Source organism: Podarcis pityusensis (genome assembly GCF_964106645.2).
Source record: "Podarcis pityusensis genome assembly, chromosome: 7".
NCBI classification, from domain to species: Eukaryota; Metazoa; Chordata; class Lepidosauria; order Squamata; family Lacertidae; genus Podarcis; species Podarcis pityusensis.
In genome coordinates this window covers 42,658,590-42,675,934 of record NC_138031.1, presented here as the reverse complement: position 1 = coordinate 42,675,934, position 17,345 = coordinate 42,658,590, and the positions used below count along the sequence as shown (strand labels likewise).

Here is a 17,345-nt window from a genome sequence, read left to right as displayed (position 1 = left end):
GAACTCGAAAGAAGGGGGTGTGGGCACTTGGCACGAAGCCCTCGAGTGAGGCCGGTCTCCTCTGACGCTGTCTCTAATCGCGCACTGGTTCGCATTAGCTCGAAAGATATAATTGGAAATATATAATTGGAAAGAAGCTAATGGACATACATCAAGTGAAGATCGGGAAGATTGCTGATTAATGGATCTCTGTGAGCAGAGCGATGGGCTGGACAAATAAATCAAGTGATGACTCATCATTAAAAGACTGGTATGTTGGAGTGAAACGGAAAGGGGGGGAGGAAAAAACTTTTTTTTTTTTTTGCCTTATGTGAGTATTAATAACCCTCCCATCCAGAGAGAAGAATCGTTGCATTTTATTAATCACAAGCAGGATTTTAAGAACTGTGTGGAATGAATTACTGATCAAAGAGAGGACTGGTAGAAACATCGGGGAACGGAGGAAAGTTTTATGACGCAGTTTCAAATGGCATCTCGCTAAGACAGACTTGCCTAAGAAGGACGAGGGGGAGGAGGACCAGGGTCATCGGAATGTGAATGTATGGTTATCGGAATGTGATCTTGACCTGGCAGAGCCCTCTGAGATATGTTTGGCAAGCCTGGGGAAATCAACGGACAGACTGAGGGAAAGTTCTTTACGGAGGTGTGGAAATGGCGTCTGTCCTTTATATGATATGATTTTTGGAGAGTGTAAAACCCACACAGAGGATGTTTGTTTTCAACCCGCTTGTGAAGATTATCAGAGATCGCAAAGAAAGGAATATATGATAACAACAAGAAGATGAGGAAAGTAACAAAGAGACTATCTGGACAGAACTGGATAGAACTGTTTAATTAAAGCAGCAACATGAGTGATGTTTGGACCCCTTTCGGAGCTTGAAGTATGGGTGCCCCCCCCCCAAATTTAAAAATCTGGCTGTATAATTTGGAACTAATGTGATTTGGAACTAATGTGATTTGATTGGCCTGTTAATAAAAATTAAAACAAAACAAAACACATTGGCAGGATTTTAAGAAACATTTGCAATAGGATGATAAAAGATAGAATTGGATACAATAAGATGAATAATATTACACAGACATGCATGAATTAATGATGAAACAATGGAACCACGAAAAGGGGCAGAGGGAAGTTAAGGGATTTGAGAAATCCCACATTTGAATGTTTTATTGAATGTGTAAACAGTATGGTAAGGTTTTTAATTTCTTTTTTTTTTTAATGTTTATTTGATGTGATATTTGTTATATTGAAAATTAATTTTAAAAATTATTAAAAAAAGATTTCAATGGAACGCATCCCGATGCAATGTGTTTTCATTTTACCAGAGTAGTAGTAGTAACACAGAATAATGATACAGATGTGTATTCTTGCTTCTGAATGCCTAAGAGAGGCGCTCGACAGTAAACTGCCTATTTCGTTTTCTATCGCTGTTTTAGGGATACCTGTGATGCACGTCTACTGCAAAGTGCTATCCTACACAGGAGTTAAGTTCCGCCGGCCACCGTGGGGATTACTTCAGAGTAAACATGCATGGGACTTGCCCTGTGGATCAGGGTCAAAGAAAGAAAACAGCGCATCAGCCAGCGAACGAGGCCACCGATTGGCTAGCTGGCCCCCTTTGTCCGGCTCAGGGTGTCAGGTTTCCTCGCGCCGGCTTGGACTGGTCCTGCATCCGCCAATAATGCTTTTGCAGGGTGTCGCCAGTGTAACCGCCACAAACGGCCCCCAACGTGGTCTCGGAGAGTTCGTTGCACGGAACGGGAGATCTGCAGCTCGCGCGACTTTCCTTTTGCTGCAAGACGAAATCCTGCAATCGCAATCCAATCCAATAATTCCAGCTGCAAAGCTTCATAGCGCGTTGCGCGCTCGGCCACAGCAGGAGCAGCCGGCGCCAAGAGGCTTGATTTCCCAGGAGTGCCAAAGTTTAGGCGATGGGATCCGCGTTAAGCAGCGACAGTCGGGAGGTGGCGAACCCTCTCCAGGTAGCAGAAGAGGAGAAGCAGCCGCCAGTCCTATCTTTTGACTGCTCCATCTGTTTGGAGGTGCTCCACCAGCCCGTAAGGACGCAGTGCGGCCACGTGTAAGTGAAACTCCCCTCCCGGAATTGGCTCAGGCGGGTGTGGGGAGAGAGTGAATCCCCATTCTTTGCAATGCGAGAAGTCTGAAATTATGCTGCGACTTTGTTAGCTGCAGTTCTTTCCATACTTATGCTGGGACCAACCAACTTCCGTTAAATTCTTTTTTCTTTTTTTTAAGAAAGGGTATTTGGCCTCCGTTTGGGATGCGATAATAAAACGACCTTTTTTTGGTGGTATTGCTAAAGATGCGAGCAGAGAAAGAGTGTGTGCTTTGATCCAAGTTAGCGCACGAACAAGTAATTTAACTTGACATTTGCATGCGGCGGATTCCGTTCAGAAACAGAATCCGAGATCTAGGCGATTGGCATTAAAAGATGTACCTTCTTTCTCTTCATTCCCTTTAATATTTTGGGGGAAACAAGCTTTAAGTAAGATATTTGGGTCAGGGAAGAAGTGATGTGAGATCCGAATTTATTTAGATTTGTGAGTTGGTGTAGTGTAGTGGTTGAGCCAGTACAAACATTTCTGATCTACACTACACTGATCAACACTACACTGCTATCAAGATGTGAATACCTTACAGAGTTGTTGCAAAAATTACAAGAGAATGGATGTGATGTGCTTGGACACTTGAAAGCACTATAAAAGTGCCACATACTTTTTGGAGATTTCTTTTGAGTTTCTGGGCCTGTTTTAACTTTCCCCAAATGGAATTGCTTGCATTCTATTTTATCAAGGAACAAAGGATCCATTTAATTGCGTTGTCCTCAGTTTGCTGATATGTCTTAAATATAAATTAATATGCATGTGGGTATAAAATACCAGTATGTTTGTTTCTTTTGTTTGTATATTTTGAGAAGGAAGCATCCCAAGTTCTTAGAAGTATCCTTTTTGTAAAATTTTAATGGCAAAATTCAACCACTATTTCCCCTGAGAAATTTTGGTTGAAAAAAATCTTTAAAAAACCATGATATTCTAAAACAAGGGAGGAACACTCCCAGATTTGGAAAGTCTTTCCCCATATTTTTATTCAGTGATGATGTTGATTCTATGATGCAAATATTGGCGCAAATCTGTTCACTGTCAATATTCCAAAATATTGCAGTTCTCCCAATGTAGGAAAAGAAAAAGAAAAATCAGAGTTGGCCCCCATGCCTGCCTGTGGATGGGCTAAAATTTATTTTCCTTAACAAATTTAGGTCAAGCACATACAAGGTTGAGACATTGTTATTAATGTATAGATGCCCCTTTCCATATTAAAGGAAAGGCCTAACTGTTGAATCATTAGCAGCCACAATTGCATTGTTTAACTTTTTAAACTCTACTAAAATGTTTGAATCGTGCACATGCTGTTAAGCATTCAGTGGGAGATATTCAGGCAAGAAACAAAACATGTTCTGAATAGCTTTTTTATATGCCAAAACCACCATTTTTACTCCCTAGTGAAGACTGGATATTGAAAAGAACAAATTTGTAAGGAAAAGTTGCACTTGGCTTGTGTCTTCTTTACATTCCATCTGGGGGCCTGGGTCAGATGTAAGAGCCATCCCATGGTTTGACTGTTGTGAATGCCTTTCATGCTCACAAGCTACAATTCCTCCCCCTCTCACTGATTCAATCAAGTACAGATTGATTCATTCAAGTACAGATTGATTCAATCAAGTACAGATTGATTCAATCAAGTACAGATCCTTTGCCAGCCAAATTGTTCAGGCCATCTTGTCTCAACCTGCCTGGTATGAATCATACAAACTAGGCACACTTGTATTTATTTATTTACTGTTCTTGCATGCCACCATTTCTCCTTCGGGAGCCTACCGTATTTTTTGCACCATAACACTCACTTTTTTCCTCCTAGAAAGTAAGGGGAAATGTCTGTGCGTGTTATGGAGGGAATGCCTACGGGTGGCATGCCTACGGATTTTCCTCCTCTAAAAACTACGTGCGTGTTATGGTCGGGTGCGTGTTATAGAGCGAAAAATACGGTATTTTCCCTGGTGGAGTAATGGATGGAGTGACAGTATGAACAACCCATAGGGCTATGGAATTTGGTGTCTGGCAGACCCCAATAAAAAAGTTTTAGAAATCTTCACTCCAAAGCCATTTTCAGAAGTGAGCTTGTAACTTGACTAAGACCTGTATTGTTGCACATTTCTGTAGCACCCACCTACATACATGTTTAAAATATATAAATCTGCATATTTCAATGTATGTGGTAGCAATCCTGGCACTAATTCTGCTTGGAGCAGAATTATTCAAGCGGACCTGCTGCCATACCAGAAACAATGAACAAATGTGAGATTTTGTGTTTCTTCTGGAACAGCTAATTCAATCAATCCATCTTTATTGAGGTCAAAGACCAGACAGCAAAGTTTACAACAACAACACTAATTCACAATGCAATGCTGCAAGGAATTCTGCGGTACATTGTTACTTCCTACAGGGACACTTCATTTCATGCTGCTAAAACCAGCAAAAATCTTGAGTCAGTCCTGTATACTAAAAAAGTTGAAAGGTCTGATGCCCTAAGCCAAGAAGGTGGATAGTCTACGAGCTGCAGTTGAATGGTATGCCTCTGTGTCGCTTCTGTGTTATGTGCAAATTCAGATACATATAAACAGCTGGCACTTGCACTTGATCTTTGTAAATATCATTTGCAAGTTCAGAATGATGGATGTAACCCAAGAAGTAGGTTTTTAAAATTGTATAACTCTCTAACTTTGCTTAACTTATTAACTAGGGTTCATTGTTTAAAACCTTGCACGTGTTTGGAAACCACAATGAAACTTTCCTTTTGGATTAATCTAAGATAAAACTTCTTTTCAGCTATGGCTGAGGAGAAGGATTTGAGTTTGCTCGACTAATCCTTACTTAGTACAACAAAAAGCCCATGGCAGCATTTCCTTTACAGTACATGTAGAAATGTTGCAGGTAAAAACAAAACATTAGCAGGAACTTGTTGTTTGTCTAAAGTCTCACATGAGCAATTTTAAGCCCCTGTTTGTAGAAATGAAGAACGTTACCTATAGGCAACAGAATGGTGGAATACTAAAGCTTAGTATTTAAATGCACAAATATGGTTGGTAGTTAAGGAGTGAGCCCCATGGAACTCTGTAGTACCCACTTCTAAATAAATATACCGTATTGGCCTGAATATAAACCTCACTTTCCGCCCAAATTCTGACAGTGAAAAATTAAAGTGCGGCTTAAATTCACAACCTTACGCCACCAGCAAAGCGGCATGGCTCTCCACCCCCAAGCAGCCTGGGAATGCGGGCCATGGCACACAGCCCTCCTGCCACTCCCAGCACCCCTCTAGCTGTCGGGAGGGAGGAGGGAGGCCACCAGCAAAGCGGCATGGCTCCCTCCCAGGAAGCAGCCCGGGAGTGCGGGGCAACGGCACGCAGCCCGCCCACCGCTCCCAAGCCTCCCCCCAAGCACAGGTCAGTTGCAGACCATGGGACTTGCCCTGAAGCCAACACAAGTATTTTAAGCACAACATTTTTTCGTGTTTCGAAGGCACAGATATCTGTGTTTGTTCAATGTGAATGTAGCCCTAAGGTTATGGCCTGACCATAAGTTGCAAAGCAGTGATGGGTGACCCCCAACTCCTCAAACAGGGTTGGATCAGAAATAAGCCATTCTATTCCTCATCCCGTCTGCAAAAGTGAAAAAAGAACTTGGCTTGTTTTTAGGCCAGTCTGAATTTGGACTGGAGGCCACCAGCAGCAGCCCTAATCCCCAAGCCTCCCTCCCCTATCTCGCCATAAGCCTCCTTGCCTGCCCCCTGCTTCTCCAAATACCTCCTTCCTTCCTTCCTTCCCACCCACTCACCTACCCTTTTTCCTGCCCCACATGCCTGGCTGCTGCTGCTGACACTCTTAATTTGAGGGGAAACAGGAGCAGGGAAGAGAAAGAGGTCTCTTCGCACCTCCCCCTGGTGCCACATCCAAGAAGCCCACAGGGAAACTACTGAAATGCCCCTTGGGAGAAACTACATTTCCCAGGATCTACTTAGGGACACATTTATTTGGGTATTGTCTTTTCCCCCTTGAATTTTAAAGGTGTGGCTTTATGTTTGGGTGCGGCTTATATTTGGGCCAATACAGTACATAGGATTCAGTTTCTAAGCTTTTTCAAGAGTGATGCTAAAAACACCTTTTCAGTTTGGAAGACATTACTCGCCAACTGTTTTATGGATTAGAAAGTGGAACAGAATGAAGCTGTTTTAAAATGAAATACATGTTTTACATTCAGATTAAAGACAAGAGAAATAAAATTTTAACAAAAGTTTTAAGCTGCAGTCCAACTTCACTTAATTGGGAGTAACTCCACTGAATAATTAGGACTTAATTCTGAATAGGTCAGGGTTGCACTGAAATTAACCTTCAGGGTTGCACTGAAACTAACCTTTGAAACTTTCATCACAGATCCAACATGTTATTCTGCTGTATAACTTAACAACACAACTTTTCTATAATGTAGACAGTAGGGTGAAAACACAAGACTGTTATTCAGTTAAAAGCATGGGCGTAGCCAGGATTTATGTTGGAGGGCAGGCTTTATGTTGGGAGGGGCAACCTCAGTTAGTTAAGTATTTTGTATTGATTTGCTTGATGGGGGGTAACTGCCCCTCCCTGCCTTTTCTTGGCTGTGCCCATGGCTAAATGGCTAAAATAATGCAGCCCTTTTACCTGTTCTTCCTACCTTTGTTGTACATGAAGGATGAATTAAGTCACATTGTTGCAAACTTTTTATGGAAGTAAATTGAACCAACGTCTGATCATAGGAAAACAGCCTTATGCTGAGTCAAACCATTGGGCCTTCCAGTCCTGTATTGCTGATACGGAGTGGCAGCAGCTCTCTGTTTCTGGCAGAAATCTTTCCCAACCTTGCCTGAAGACACCAGAGATTGAACCTGGCATGCATATCATGTGGTCTTCTAGGAGAAACAGCCTTTCCCCTCAAGGCAACTGGTTAAGAATAGGTCTCATTGGCGTCCATATTGGCGAAAATGCAGAACTGTTTTTGCCCATATTGGTTTTGCTGGCTGCAGTAATAATTGTGTTGCGTTTTGATGAAACTGGGTTGCCACAAACAAGGCATATGTCATGGAGGAGCAAAAGGTACAGTGGCAGGAGAGAGAGACAGAGATAGGGCACAGAAAGGGACAGGTGATGTGCCAAAATACCGTATTTTTCGCTCTATAACACGCCCCCCCACCATAACACGCACGTAGTTTTTAGAGGAGGAAAATCCGTAGGCATGCCACCCGTAGGCATTTCCTCCATAACACACACAGACATTTCCCCTTACTTTCTAGGAGGAAAAAAGTGAGTGTTATGGTGCAAAAAATACGGTAGATGGATGGGTCAGAGCTGTGATGCCCTGGTGCTCAAAGTGCTTGGAAGACAAGGGAGGCCAACAGCAGGTGGAGCCAGAGCCAATACAGTGGTACCTCTGGTTAAGAACTTAATTCATTCCGGAGGTACGTTCTTAACCTGAAACTGTTATTGAGGTACTATTTTAGCTAATGGGGCCTGCCGCTGCCGCTATGCCACCGGCACACGATTTCTGTTCTCATCCTGAGGTAAAGTTCTTAACCCAAGGTACTACTTCTGGGTTAGCGGAGTCTGTAACCTGAAGTGTTTGTAACCCAAAGTGTTTGTAACTGAGGTGTTTGCAACCCGAGGTACCACTGTAATGGGCAGAACTAATTCTAGTTTTGTCCCCATCCTCCTTCTGAATTCCACAAGAGCAGCACTGAGGCAGAGGACGAAGCTGACAGGCAATGCCACCAGCCTGGATTAGTTTTCAGTAAAAAAAAGGCACACCAAGCACTGTTCAGGCTCCTGTTTAATTAGCATCTGCTGCTATTGCTGCTGGGAGTAAGGGAACTAATGCTGCTCCACAGCTAGCCCACCTTTTATCTTCTCCACCTGCCAAATATGCACGAACATTTTATTTATTAGGTATATTTCAGGGAAGCTTATGTGGTACTAACGCAACCAACTTCTTTAAAATAGAGCATTTCCCAGAACTATGTATTGATTGAGCACTGCTAAGAACCCCATAGTTCATTGATGTCAGCACTTCCCAGATCAACCTAACAGATTTGGTGTAGTTCCTTAGTCACACACTTTGTTCAATATTCAAGGCTACAGTGGTACCTCGGGTTACAAACGCTTCAGGTTATGCGTTTTCGGGTTGCGCACCATGCTGAACCTGGAAGTACTGGAATGGGTTACGGTGCACGCACAGAAGCGCTAAATCACGCTTTGCGCATAAGCGCCAAATCGCAAGGTTGTGAATGTGCCTCCCACATGGATTACGTCGCAAACCGAGGTTCCACTGTATTTCCACACACTTTGTTGCATTTTAAACTTGCGCAGAGGTAGGAAAGGCTGTGGGGGTGAGGGAAGCCCCAAAGGTTTTTTGTTTTTTTTTAAGGGCTCAGGCTTGTTACAGTAGGCTTAGACACAACATCAGTAAAAGCTTTAGTCATTTTCCCGGCATTATCTCCAGAGCCATGTGGACACTCCTGGCAGTCTGCCACTGGTCAAACATATCCCTGTCAGCTTTTGTGTGCATGGTCTTATAGCCATTGCAATGTGATTATATCCAGAAGACTGGATTTCATCCCGTCATTTGTGCAATAATTTCATGAATAAGTAATTGGCTTCAACTTTCTGTCCTCTACCTTAATTTTCATGTACTCTTTATGTCTGACTGAAGCTGGGAATAATCACTGAAGATGTATCTGACGACTACTCTTTCAAACCAAGGATAATGATACTCTGCACATGCTCAATTTATTCCTGTGTCTTTTTTATTTGTATATATGTGAATCAGGTTAGCACAACAGAATCTTGCACAAATATTTGCAGTGAAACAGCTACAGGCACAGCTCAGCCGATGTTAAGCACTTGTGAGTTCCATTGATTTCAGTAAATGAGTAAAAATGCCTTTTATTTACTCTTCTCCATTAAATTCAGCAGGACATTAAAGTGCTTAACCTTTGGCTGGATGGTACCTCTTTTTTTGTTTGTTTGCTTGAAGTGCTTGATCTCTCCCATAGTGCTTTACTAATACTTGGGAGAGTTTGCAGGCGCTTGCATGTTAATGAGTAACTTTAGCTAATGCACAGATATTCCCATAACAGAACACCCTATCTTCTGTAGCCTCACTTTATCAGTGGTCCTGTAGATTGGGATTCTCAAGTAAACAAAATGATTAACACAAGAACTGATGTAGAAACCAATCTTCCTATAAGGTCATGTTCACTAGTGATCATAACTGTGACTTTTCAAATTGCTTTCTTTAAAGTGGTGGTTTGTTTGGAAACAGTATTTATTTTTATCTCTCCGTTAGATTTTGCCACTCCTGTATTGCAGCAAGTATAAGGAATAACACATGGACATGTCCCTACTGCCGGGCGTTTCTTCCTTCTGAAGGGATTCCAGCAACTGATATTACCAAGATGATGAAAAATAGACACCAAAATTGTACAGAATGTGGAACACAGGTAAATAAATATTGGCATTCCATAATTTTCTGCCTCATGGATTTAAGCATTCTGAAATGCATGGGGATTTGAAGTTAGCAACCCTAAGCACATTTACTTGGGAGCAACGCCTATAGAATTCTCAATGTACATTATCCCCAATTTAACAAATCCTGATCTTACATTTGCATCCTTTACCTTTAGGAAAACTATGGTAACCATCACTTTCCCTTTTAACAATTTAACCTGTAAATGTTGAATTTTAACATACTGAATCACTTCATGTAGTTTAGAATGAAGAAATACAAGGCACTTCCGCTTGGAGAGTTTGGGCAACCCAACTACAATCCTAAGCATAGTTTGTTGGAATTAAATGTGACCTACTTCTGTCTACTAAACAAGCTTTAGGGCTAGTCTGCTAGTGAATAGCATTCTGTACAGCAAAATACTGACACAATGTTTCTTAAAATGAATCTAGGTGCTCCTCAGTGAAATGCGAGCTCATCTGAGAACTTGTGACCAATATATAGAGAAATATGGGCCCCTACAGGAAGTTGCATACCCAGACACAAGGTAAAGTGTATCTTAATAAAATAATGGTGGGAGAATCTACTCTCAGTTTGGTTTATATATTTATTCTTTCACAATCTTAGCCTTCCCTTACCCAAGTGACTTAGGGTGAATGATGATACAGTTTAAAATCAAATTATAACTCACCATTTTAAATAAACCAAACATAGATCATTTAGCAGATACTAATCTAAATCTTAACTACTGATGCCAGGTCAACAAAAAGGCTTTGTGGAACTTCTGTAAGATTCTCATACTTTGAACTTAGGCAAAGGCAAGGGAATTCTGCAGCTGCAGAAAATAGGTAATGCTATACATGTATTCACACTTTTAAGGTCAAACAAGTACCTTGAATTCTGCTTCAAATACTTATATCGATTCAGTGCATGGGCAGGACTACTATTGTAATGTAATTCTGGTGACCAATTCCAATGTTCAGCAACCTTTGAAGAAACTGTTGGCATCCTTGATTGTGGGTGTGTGGGGGTTAATTTTGGAGAAACAATTAAACCATTTCTGTTGTATGTGTTAGACAGGAAGGCACTGTGCAAAGCATAGTGTTCTCTGTTCACAATATTTAACCATATATTTATGCCTACAGTCTTTACTCGCATCATGTCCCCATCCCATCTCCAGTAGAGAGAGACTTGATGCAGAATCCTATTTAGCAGGAGCAAAGTGGCTCACCATCCAGTTCAGTTGCCAGCTCTAGAATATATTGGCTTTTAATATGCAACTACTACACCATCTGTAAAATGTAAAAATGCAGCTAATATATAAATAGTACCTTATGTGATTTCAGATATCCGTGCCCTTTCTGCCAGTATTCATTGGATGAAGAAGATTTTCTGGATCATTTTCTCACTTTCCACAGATCTGACAGGAGAGCCGTGGTAAACACCTTATTTTTTTAGGTTTAAACCGCATTGTTGTTTAAATCAATTAACTGACTGTTTGAAATATTAGGTAGCAGCATAAACTAGAATATGCATATTTATGGTCAACTAATAGGTGATGATAGATAGATAGACAGACAGACAGACAGATAGATAGATAGATAGATAGATGATATAGTTGCTTCAAGGCATTCTATGTAGTAAGTGACAAATAAACATGATAAATGAAAATATATGACTTTGCTGCTATTACATCCAGATGATGTTTCCAGTATTCCATGTCACCAAGTTTTATGGGATCAGTTTCAGTTGACGCCATCTTCATTGATTAAAGCTAGCCAGAGAGGTTGACTACGTGACTGTGTTGGTTCAGACAGTAGTGAATGTCTCATTACAAGGAGGAGTGGTGCCTCTGGCTTTAAAAGAAGCTCTGATACAATCTCTCCTAAAGAAGACAACTTTGGATAATTATTGACCAGTTGCTAATACTCTCTTGGGTAAGGTGATCAAGAGAGTAGTGTCAGTGCAACTATAGGCATTATTGGAAGATATCAGTTTTCTTGACCCATTTCAGTCCGGCCTCAGGATTGGTTTCAAGAATAAATCAGCCTTAGTTAGATGGATTAACTGGCAGAGGGAAAGGGAGATTGTGACCCTGCTGCTGTTACTCAACCTTTTAGCATCAGTCAGTTCCATGATCTCCTCCTGGGCCAGCTCTGTCAGATAGCATAAAAAGAGCACACAAGAAAAAAAAAGCACTCCATAGCTAGGAACGTGTACCTCATTTATGCAACCCCCCCCCCCAAAGCAAACCAACAACATCTAAGCATGAGAGACTGGTTTACAAGGCATTTTATTAGTTGTATACAAAACAGAACAAGGAATTATCTGAATTTACTGGTAACAAACATCAGTTAATATATTTTTAGTCACTCAGGATATGGAGATTTTGCTTTCTTTAGCAATAATCATTTCTTTTGCTACTGTGAAAACACTTTCTTTTTTAGTGCATTTATTTTCCCCCCTTGAACTATTTACAGTACTGTCCGATTTGTCGCTTATCACCTGGTGGTGGTTCAAGTTATTGCAGCAGGAATTTCTTAAGGCACCTTCAACTCAGACATACGTTCTATTATGAAGACTATATAGTGAGTAAATTGCCTGGTTGTTTTTCCTAACCCCCTGCTAAGAGTCATTTATTTACAACTTCCACCTCCCCCATATCTCCTTGATAAGTCATATGAGGACATATGTAGATTGCAAGAATGTAATGGTTGGGGAATTAGAAAGGTTACAAAGGCTTAAGAAACTTCAGTGGAGAAATAATCAAATAGCTCAAAGGTGCTACACTCATGCAGAGAAGCCTAACTTCCTGAATACCAGTCCAAGAATTAGTGAAGGAGTTGTTCCAATCTCTCTTTCTGATCTAATCCTTCCCCACCCACCCCAGTTTGAGTATGCTTTTGAAATAACTGCAACAGGTTTCCCAGAAAATTAGGGGACCAAGTTTGGGTGTGGGGGAGCAAGTGAGAGGCATTGTTCTTAATAGTTTAGGGCAAACATTAGAGCCAGAGGTCTAGAGCTGTAGTCTCTCACTTCCAGATAAGCTCCAGTAAGTAGTATATGATAGGGGGAATCCAATATAGAAATAAATGACATTAAATACAATGAAACATAAAATGGAGCATAGTACAAAAATTAAGCAACCATGCTAACTTAGACAAATCATTCTGTTTTTCTTGTTTGCCTATTTCTGCAAGAAAGGAAATCATCTTGTGTAATAAGAATATTATAGTTGTATTCATAGAGTGTAATTGCATGGGATAATAATTCACTTAGCCCAACCCTGATTTTCTTGCACTGTAATTCACTAGAGAACCTCTTGTCTTAGATCATTGGTGGTATCACATAAACGCTAGAAACAAACATCTCAGACTGTCTTGCTGTTATGTTAGCAGAATTTGTCCTGGTGGTGCAAATTTCTCAAAGGGTAGAAAGCTGGAAGTGGGCTGATACAGTCACCCTTATGCCTGATGTCTATTCACTCTTGAAAAACTAGCACTTAAGGGCACTAGAAGTAAACATCTCACTGACATTCTGCAGCTCTTTGCAAACATTTATTAGTAATCAGAAATTGTATCCAAATATGGTTTCGCTTTCCTTGGAAATGTTAGTGCAGGAAAATCTAAATTTGGATGGTAGATAAGGAAGGCTCAAGAGGAGATGATGCTAGATATCGATAAGATTGGTGCTTATGGTCTCATTGGTGTGTTGGTCTAAATAACGGTTCAACTACGGTTGCAGCCTAATAGGACTATTTTTATTGCTAAGCAGGATTTTGTTTTGTTTTTGCTTTACTTGCATGTCTGACTATCTTCTCTTCTTATTTCAGGATATAAGTATAGTGGAAGAAGCTCTTGTTGAAAGAGTTCTAGATCGGTCATTAATAGAGTATATGCATGTGCCTAATCCAAATACGGCGTAATCTGATCAAAGTTTGGAAGATATACCAAATGGATTTGCTACACTGTGAATTAAAATCTTGCTTGTAAAGTATTGTTGTCAACTTCTTTAGGATTATAGTTCAGCCTCCCTAATAACAAATTATTTTTAGCATTGTCAAAATTCATTATTTTGTTATATTGTATAGGCATGACAATCTTGAATGGTTATGACCTTCTGAGAAGGTAATCTTGTTGTGACCTACTGAGCTGAGCACACCAAGGATTCTTCCTGCAATGTGCACTGATTAGAAGCAGTTAGGGCCATCTTTCTGGATGGGCTGCTACTGCTTATGAGTATTTTTCCTCTTCTCAGGATGTCACTACATCAAGGATTCTCAGGAGTGCACAGCCATGTGAGAGCTGCACCTGATTTCTAACTGCATTCACTTATTTAGTTTCTGGGAAACATTTATGCTAAAAACTTGAGCAGGGATAGGAAACCTTTGACCTTCCAGATGTTGCTGAATACTCCCATCATTCCTAGCCATTGGCCATGTTTGCTGGGACTGATAGGAGTTGTAGTTCAGCAATATCTGGAGGGCCAATGGTTCCCCAAACTTGTCTTAGGTGGTATCCAATAAAGGCTGAAAAGTGAATAGAGCCTAAATGAGGATCAATTAAGCACATGAATTTAGTGTGGTATCAATGCAATATAAAGATGAGCAAAATAATTAATGCAGCATAAAACACACCTCAAGGTCTGTTTCTACAACATCCACTGGTGTTTTAGGTTGCAATGTAACAATACTTACCTGGAAGTAAGTCCCATTGGACTCAGCAGGACTTGTTTGAGTAGTCAAACATAATTTCTTTGCTATTAGTGAGTTATGATACAAAGTAGCATTTTACAGATAACCTCGACTTGATTTATATAACCTAATCCACTACCAAATTTTCAAAACATTAAAGGCTGAGAAAATTTATCTTCCAAATTAGCCATCAAAAAGATTTATTTTCAATGTACCTTCACATTTGTCATCAAAATTAGAAATGGATTTTGCCTTGCTTAATTATATTGTTTAAAGAGCTACATTACATTGAGAAAAATAACACTGTCACTCTTTTGAATATTAAAAATTATCTTTTACTGCCTGTTTCTTTTGCAGCAAAACTTACTAAGAAGCCTCTTGTCTGAAGGTTTTTTTTTTTTTTAGTTAAAAAAAATATGACCAAAGCTCAGAGCATCTTGTGACTATGCTTTCAAAGGGCAGGCCAGAGTTTTCATGATCATTTAGATGTTGCAATGCCAATGAGGGAGAGCAAACAACTGTTTACTTTCTGAAATGTCATAATACAGATCAGAGTTCAAAAAGAGAAGCTACAGTTAATGTTTGACAAATAGTACTATATCATTTTACAGTTCTGAGGACTTCAGTAGAATTATTAATAACAGCATATTTTACACTGATAGAGCAGCTTGAAGATAAGGTGCAAATTTTTAGTGAGGGAAAGTAGTAAAGCCAAAACCAGCAGCTCCTAATAAGAGATTGCCTTCCTATTTTGTTCCATGCTGTATTCAGTTGTTGTAGCAGACTAATATGACATACATATATATTGGTTAAATAATGCCTAAGTGTTTTTCATTGATGCAGTTAACTGTAAATATATTTTGTAAGAATTAAAGTGCACATTTGTACATAAATACTTGAAATGGTGTAAATACTTTATGAGAAATCTGTTCTTATAGATATATAGATATATAAAATGCTCTGATGGATTCACTCACTCATGAAGGCATCAAAATGGTTAGGATCTTGCACAGAACTAGGAAGACTGGACATTTGCACACCACCCTAATCTTCAAGCACTGCAAGATTCCAGGGGCGGCAGGTGGTTTCCCAGGGTTTGGATTCCTTGGAATGATTATGGATTGCTTACACCCATATACAGCCCTGAGCCTACAGCACCCCAGAAGGTCTTGCTTCTCCCATAGCCACAGCCTTGAACTCAAGCAGAAATCAAGCCTGGTTTTCCTTCTCAGGCCAGAAACCTGCCTCCAGCTTCTAGCTCTCTCACACACAACTCTGCCTCTGTCCTTCTCACCAACAGCTGGAGAGGGGCCCACTCATTTGCCTTCTGGCACAAAGCCACTTAACTTTTTTACCCTAAGGGGGGGGCATTAACTCACCAAGAAGCTGGCCTGGCTATTCCAACAATTGAATTCTTGCTGGGTCTAGGAATTAGAAGGGACTTTGGCATACAGCCTAACCTCCACCCCACCAAATTACGACACACTATTGTCTGAGGTGCTCCTTAAATGTTACCTAACCATGCCACTTTTCATTACTTAACCATACAGATGGGCTGGAATTGCATGGATGCTAACCTCAGACTCCATATTCTGGGGGAATGCTGATTCTGTGGGTTAGGGTTCCCAGGTGCACTCCATTTGCTTACAGAAAAGCAGTTCCCTCACAGCTAGGGTAACATTTTTTAAAGAGACTCTTAACAAAACTGAACAGAGTTGCAGATTCAAAGTATACCCCCCGCAAATAGTGGAGACACTTCTAGGGTCCACAGAAGACAAATATTTGACATAAACTGTAGTCCACCACACTTGATGATTACCAGAAAAGTCTTAATTGGGGACAAGATGACAACACCCCAGGTGGTCAAGGTACTTTCAGGCCTTTCAGAATACCAAAATTTATTACACACGTACAAAGTTCTGAAAAGCTAGGCATTTTCCTAGCTTTCAATCATATATGAAACTTACCTTATTTTAACCAACATTGGTTAAAATTGGTTATAGGGTCAAATCGTTCTGATTCATGGGCTGCATTGAGTAAAACTACTGCAAATTTAATACTGAATGTAACACTGAAGTAAAAGTCATACTATATGAACAGTAGTGCAATGTATGAGCTTTGGGAGAAAGTGTTGCTGACCCAGCAACACCAGTGACCATTATACTGGGTCCCAGGGCAAGCAGAACCCAACTGCTCAATCATGTGGGTCACTCACCAATTCTGTAGCTCAAGATCAAGGCATTAAGCTGAGGGCCTATGGAAGTATAGAAATATATTCTATTTAAATCAGTGGGAATTTGTTCAGGACAAGTATGTTCAGGTCGAGTATAAAACGTGTTTCTATTTCTTCCTGCATTGAATTAAAGAAGTTTCAGCAGCGGAAGGTAACTTGAAAGGCGGAGATATATAAATAAATATTTATCATAGAGATAATGGGTCATTTCAGAATAAGCAGTATGTGTGAAGATTTTGATGAAAATCATATTAAAATATATAAAAATGGCGGGATCCTTTATTGTCACTAAATGAGTGATTTAGAATGTTTTACTTTAAATAATTTTTGTTCATAAAAATGTGCTGCCTGTGTTTCAACGCAGCACTTATTGCAAAAGATAAAAACTTTCAAAAATTCAGTAGCAACTATGAGAATCCAATATGTACTCTTAAACTAGTCATGATATACTTTTTATATGTGTGTTTTAAAATGAGGGGCATATATCCAACTGTGGGACATCCACTATGTGTGTGTGTATAAGAGTGAAGCCTTAATCCTGCTTTTTTCGAATTTAACAAGTCTTTCACATCCTTCCATTTTGTCACACACTTTGCCCTATTTACAGTCTTCTGTTCCTGGCTGGCGCTTCAAGATCCTTTCACACCCGATCTAAGACTGGCTGTACGTGAGTGAAGGGAGCAATGTGTAATCCTGGCCCCAGGACTTATTGTCTTGGGCATGCCTCTCTTTCCTGTGCACTGACGGGATAACACCCTAAGACTTGTTTCAGCTGACATGCTTTGATCAGCAATCTATCTATTCCCTGAC

The 17,345-nt window shown here is 40.3% G+C and overlaps 1 protein-coding gene across 2 annotated transcripts; it reads left to right on the top strand.

The window, feature by feature from the left end:
• Positions 1-1,364: 1,364 nt before the first annotated feature.
• On the top strand, positions 1,365-13,602 carry RNF125 (ring finger protein 125). 2 transcript variants are annotated; one of them, XM_081013169.1, is made up of 6 exons: positions 1,365-2,081; positions 9,451-9,604; positions 10,062-10,156; positions 10,956-11,046; positions 12,090-12,197; positions 13,442-13,602. In XM_081013169.1, exons 1-6 carry the CDS (start codon positions 1,933-1,935, stop codon positions 13,532-13,534), a joined length of 690 nt encoding a protein of 229 aa, XP_080869295.1. In that variant the 5' UTR covers positions 1,365-1,932; the 3' UTR covers positions 13,535-13,602. The 2 variants fall into 2 exon arrangements, with proteins under 2 accessions (XP_080869295.1, XP_080869296.1); XM_081013170.1 differs by lacking the exon at positions 1,365-2,081 and adding an exon at positions 8,548-9,352.
• The last annotated feature ends 3,743 nt before the right edge of the window (positions 13,603-17,345 follow it).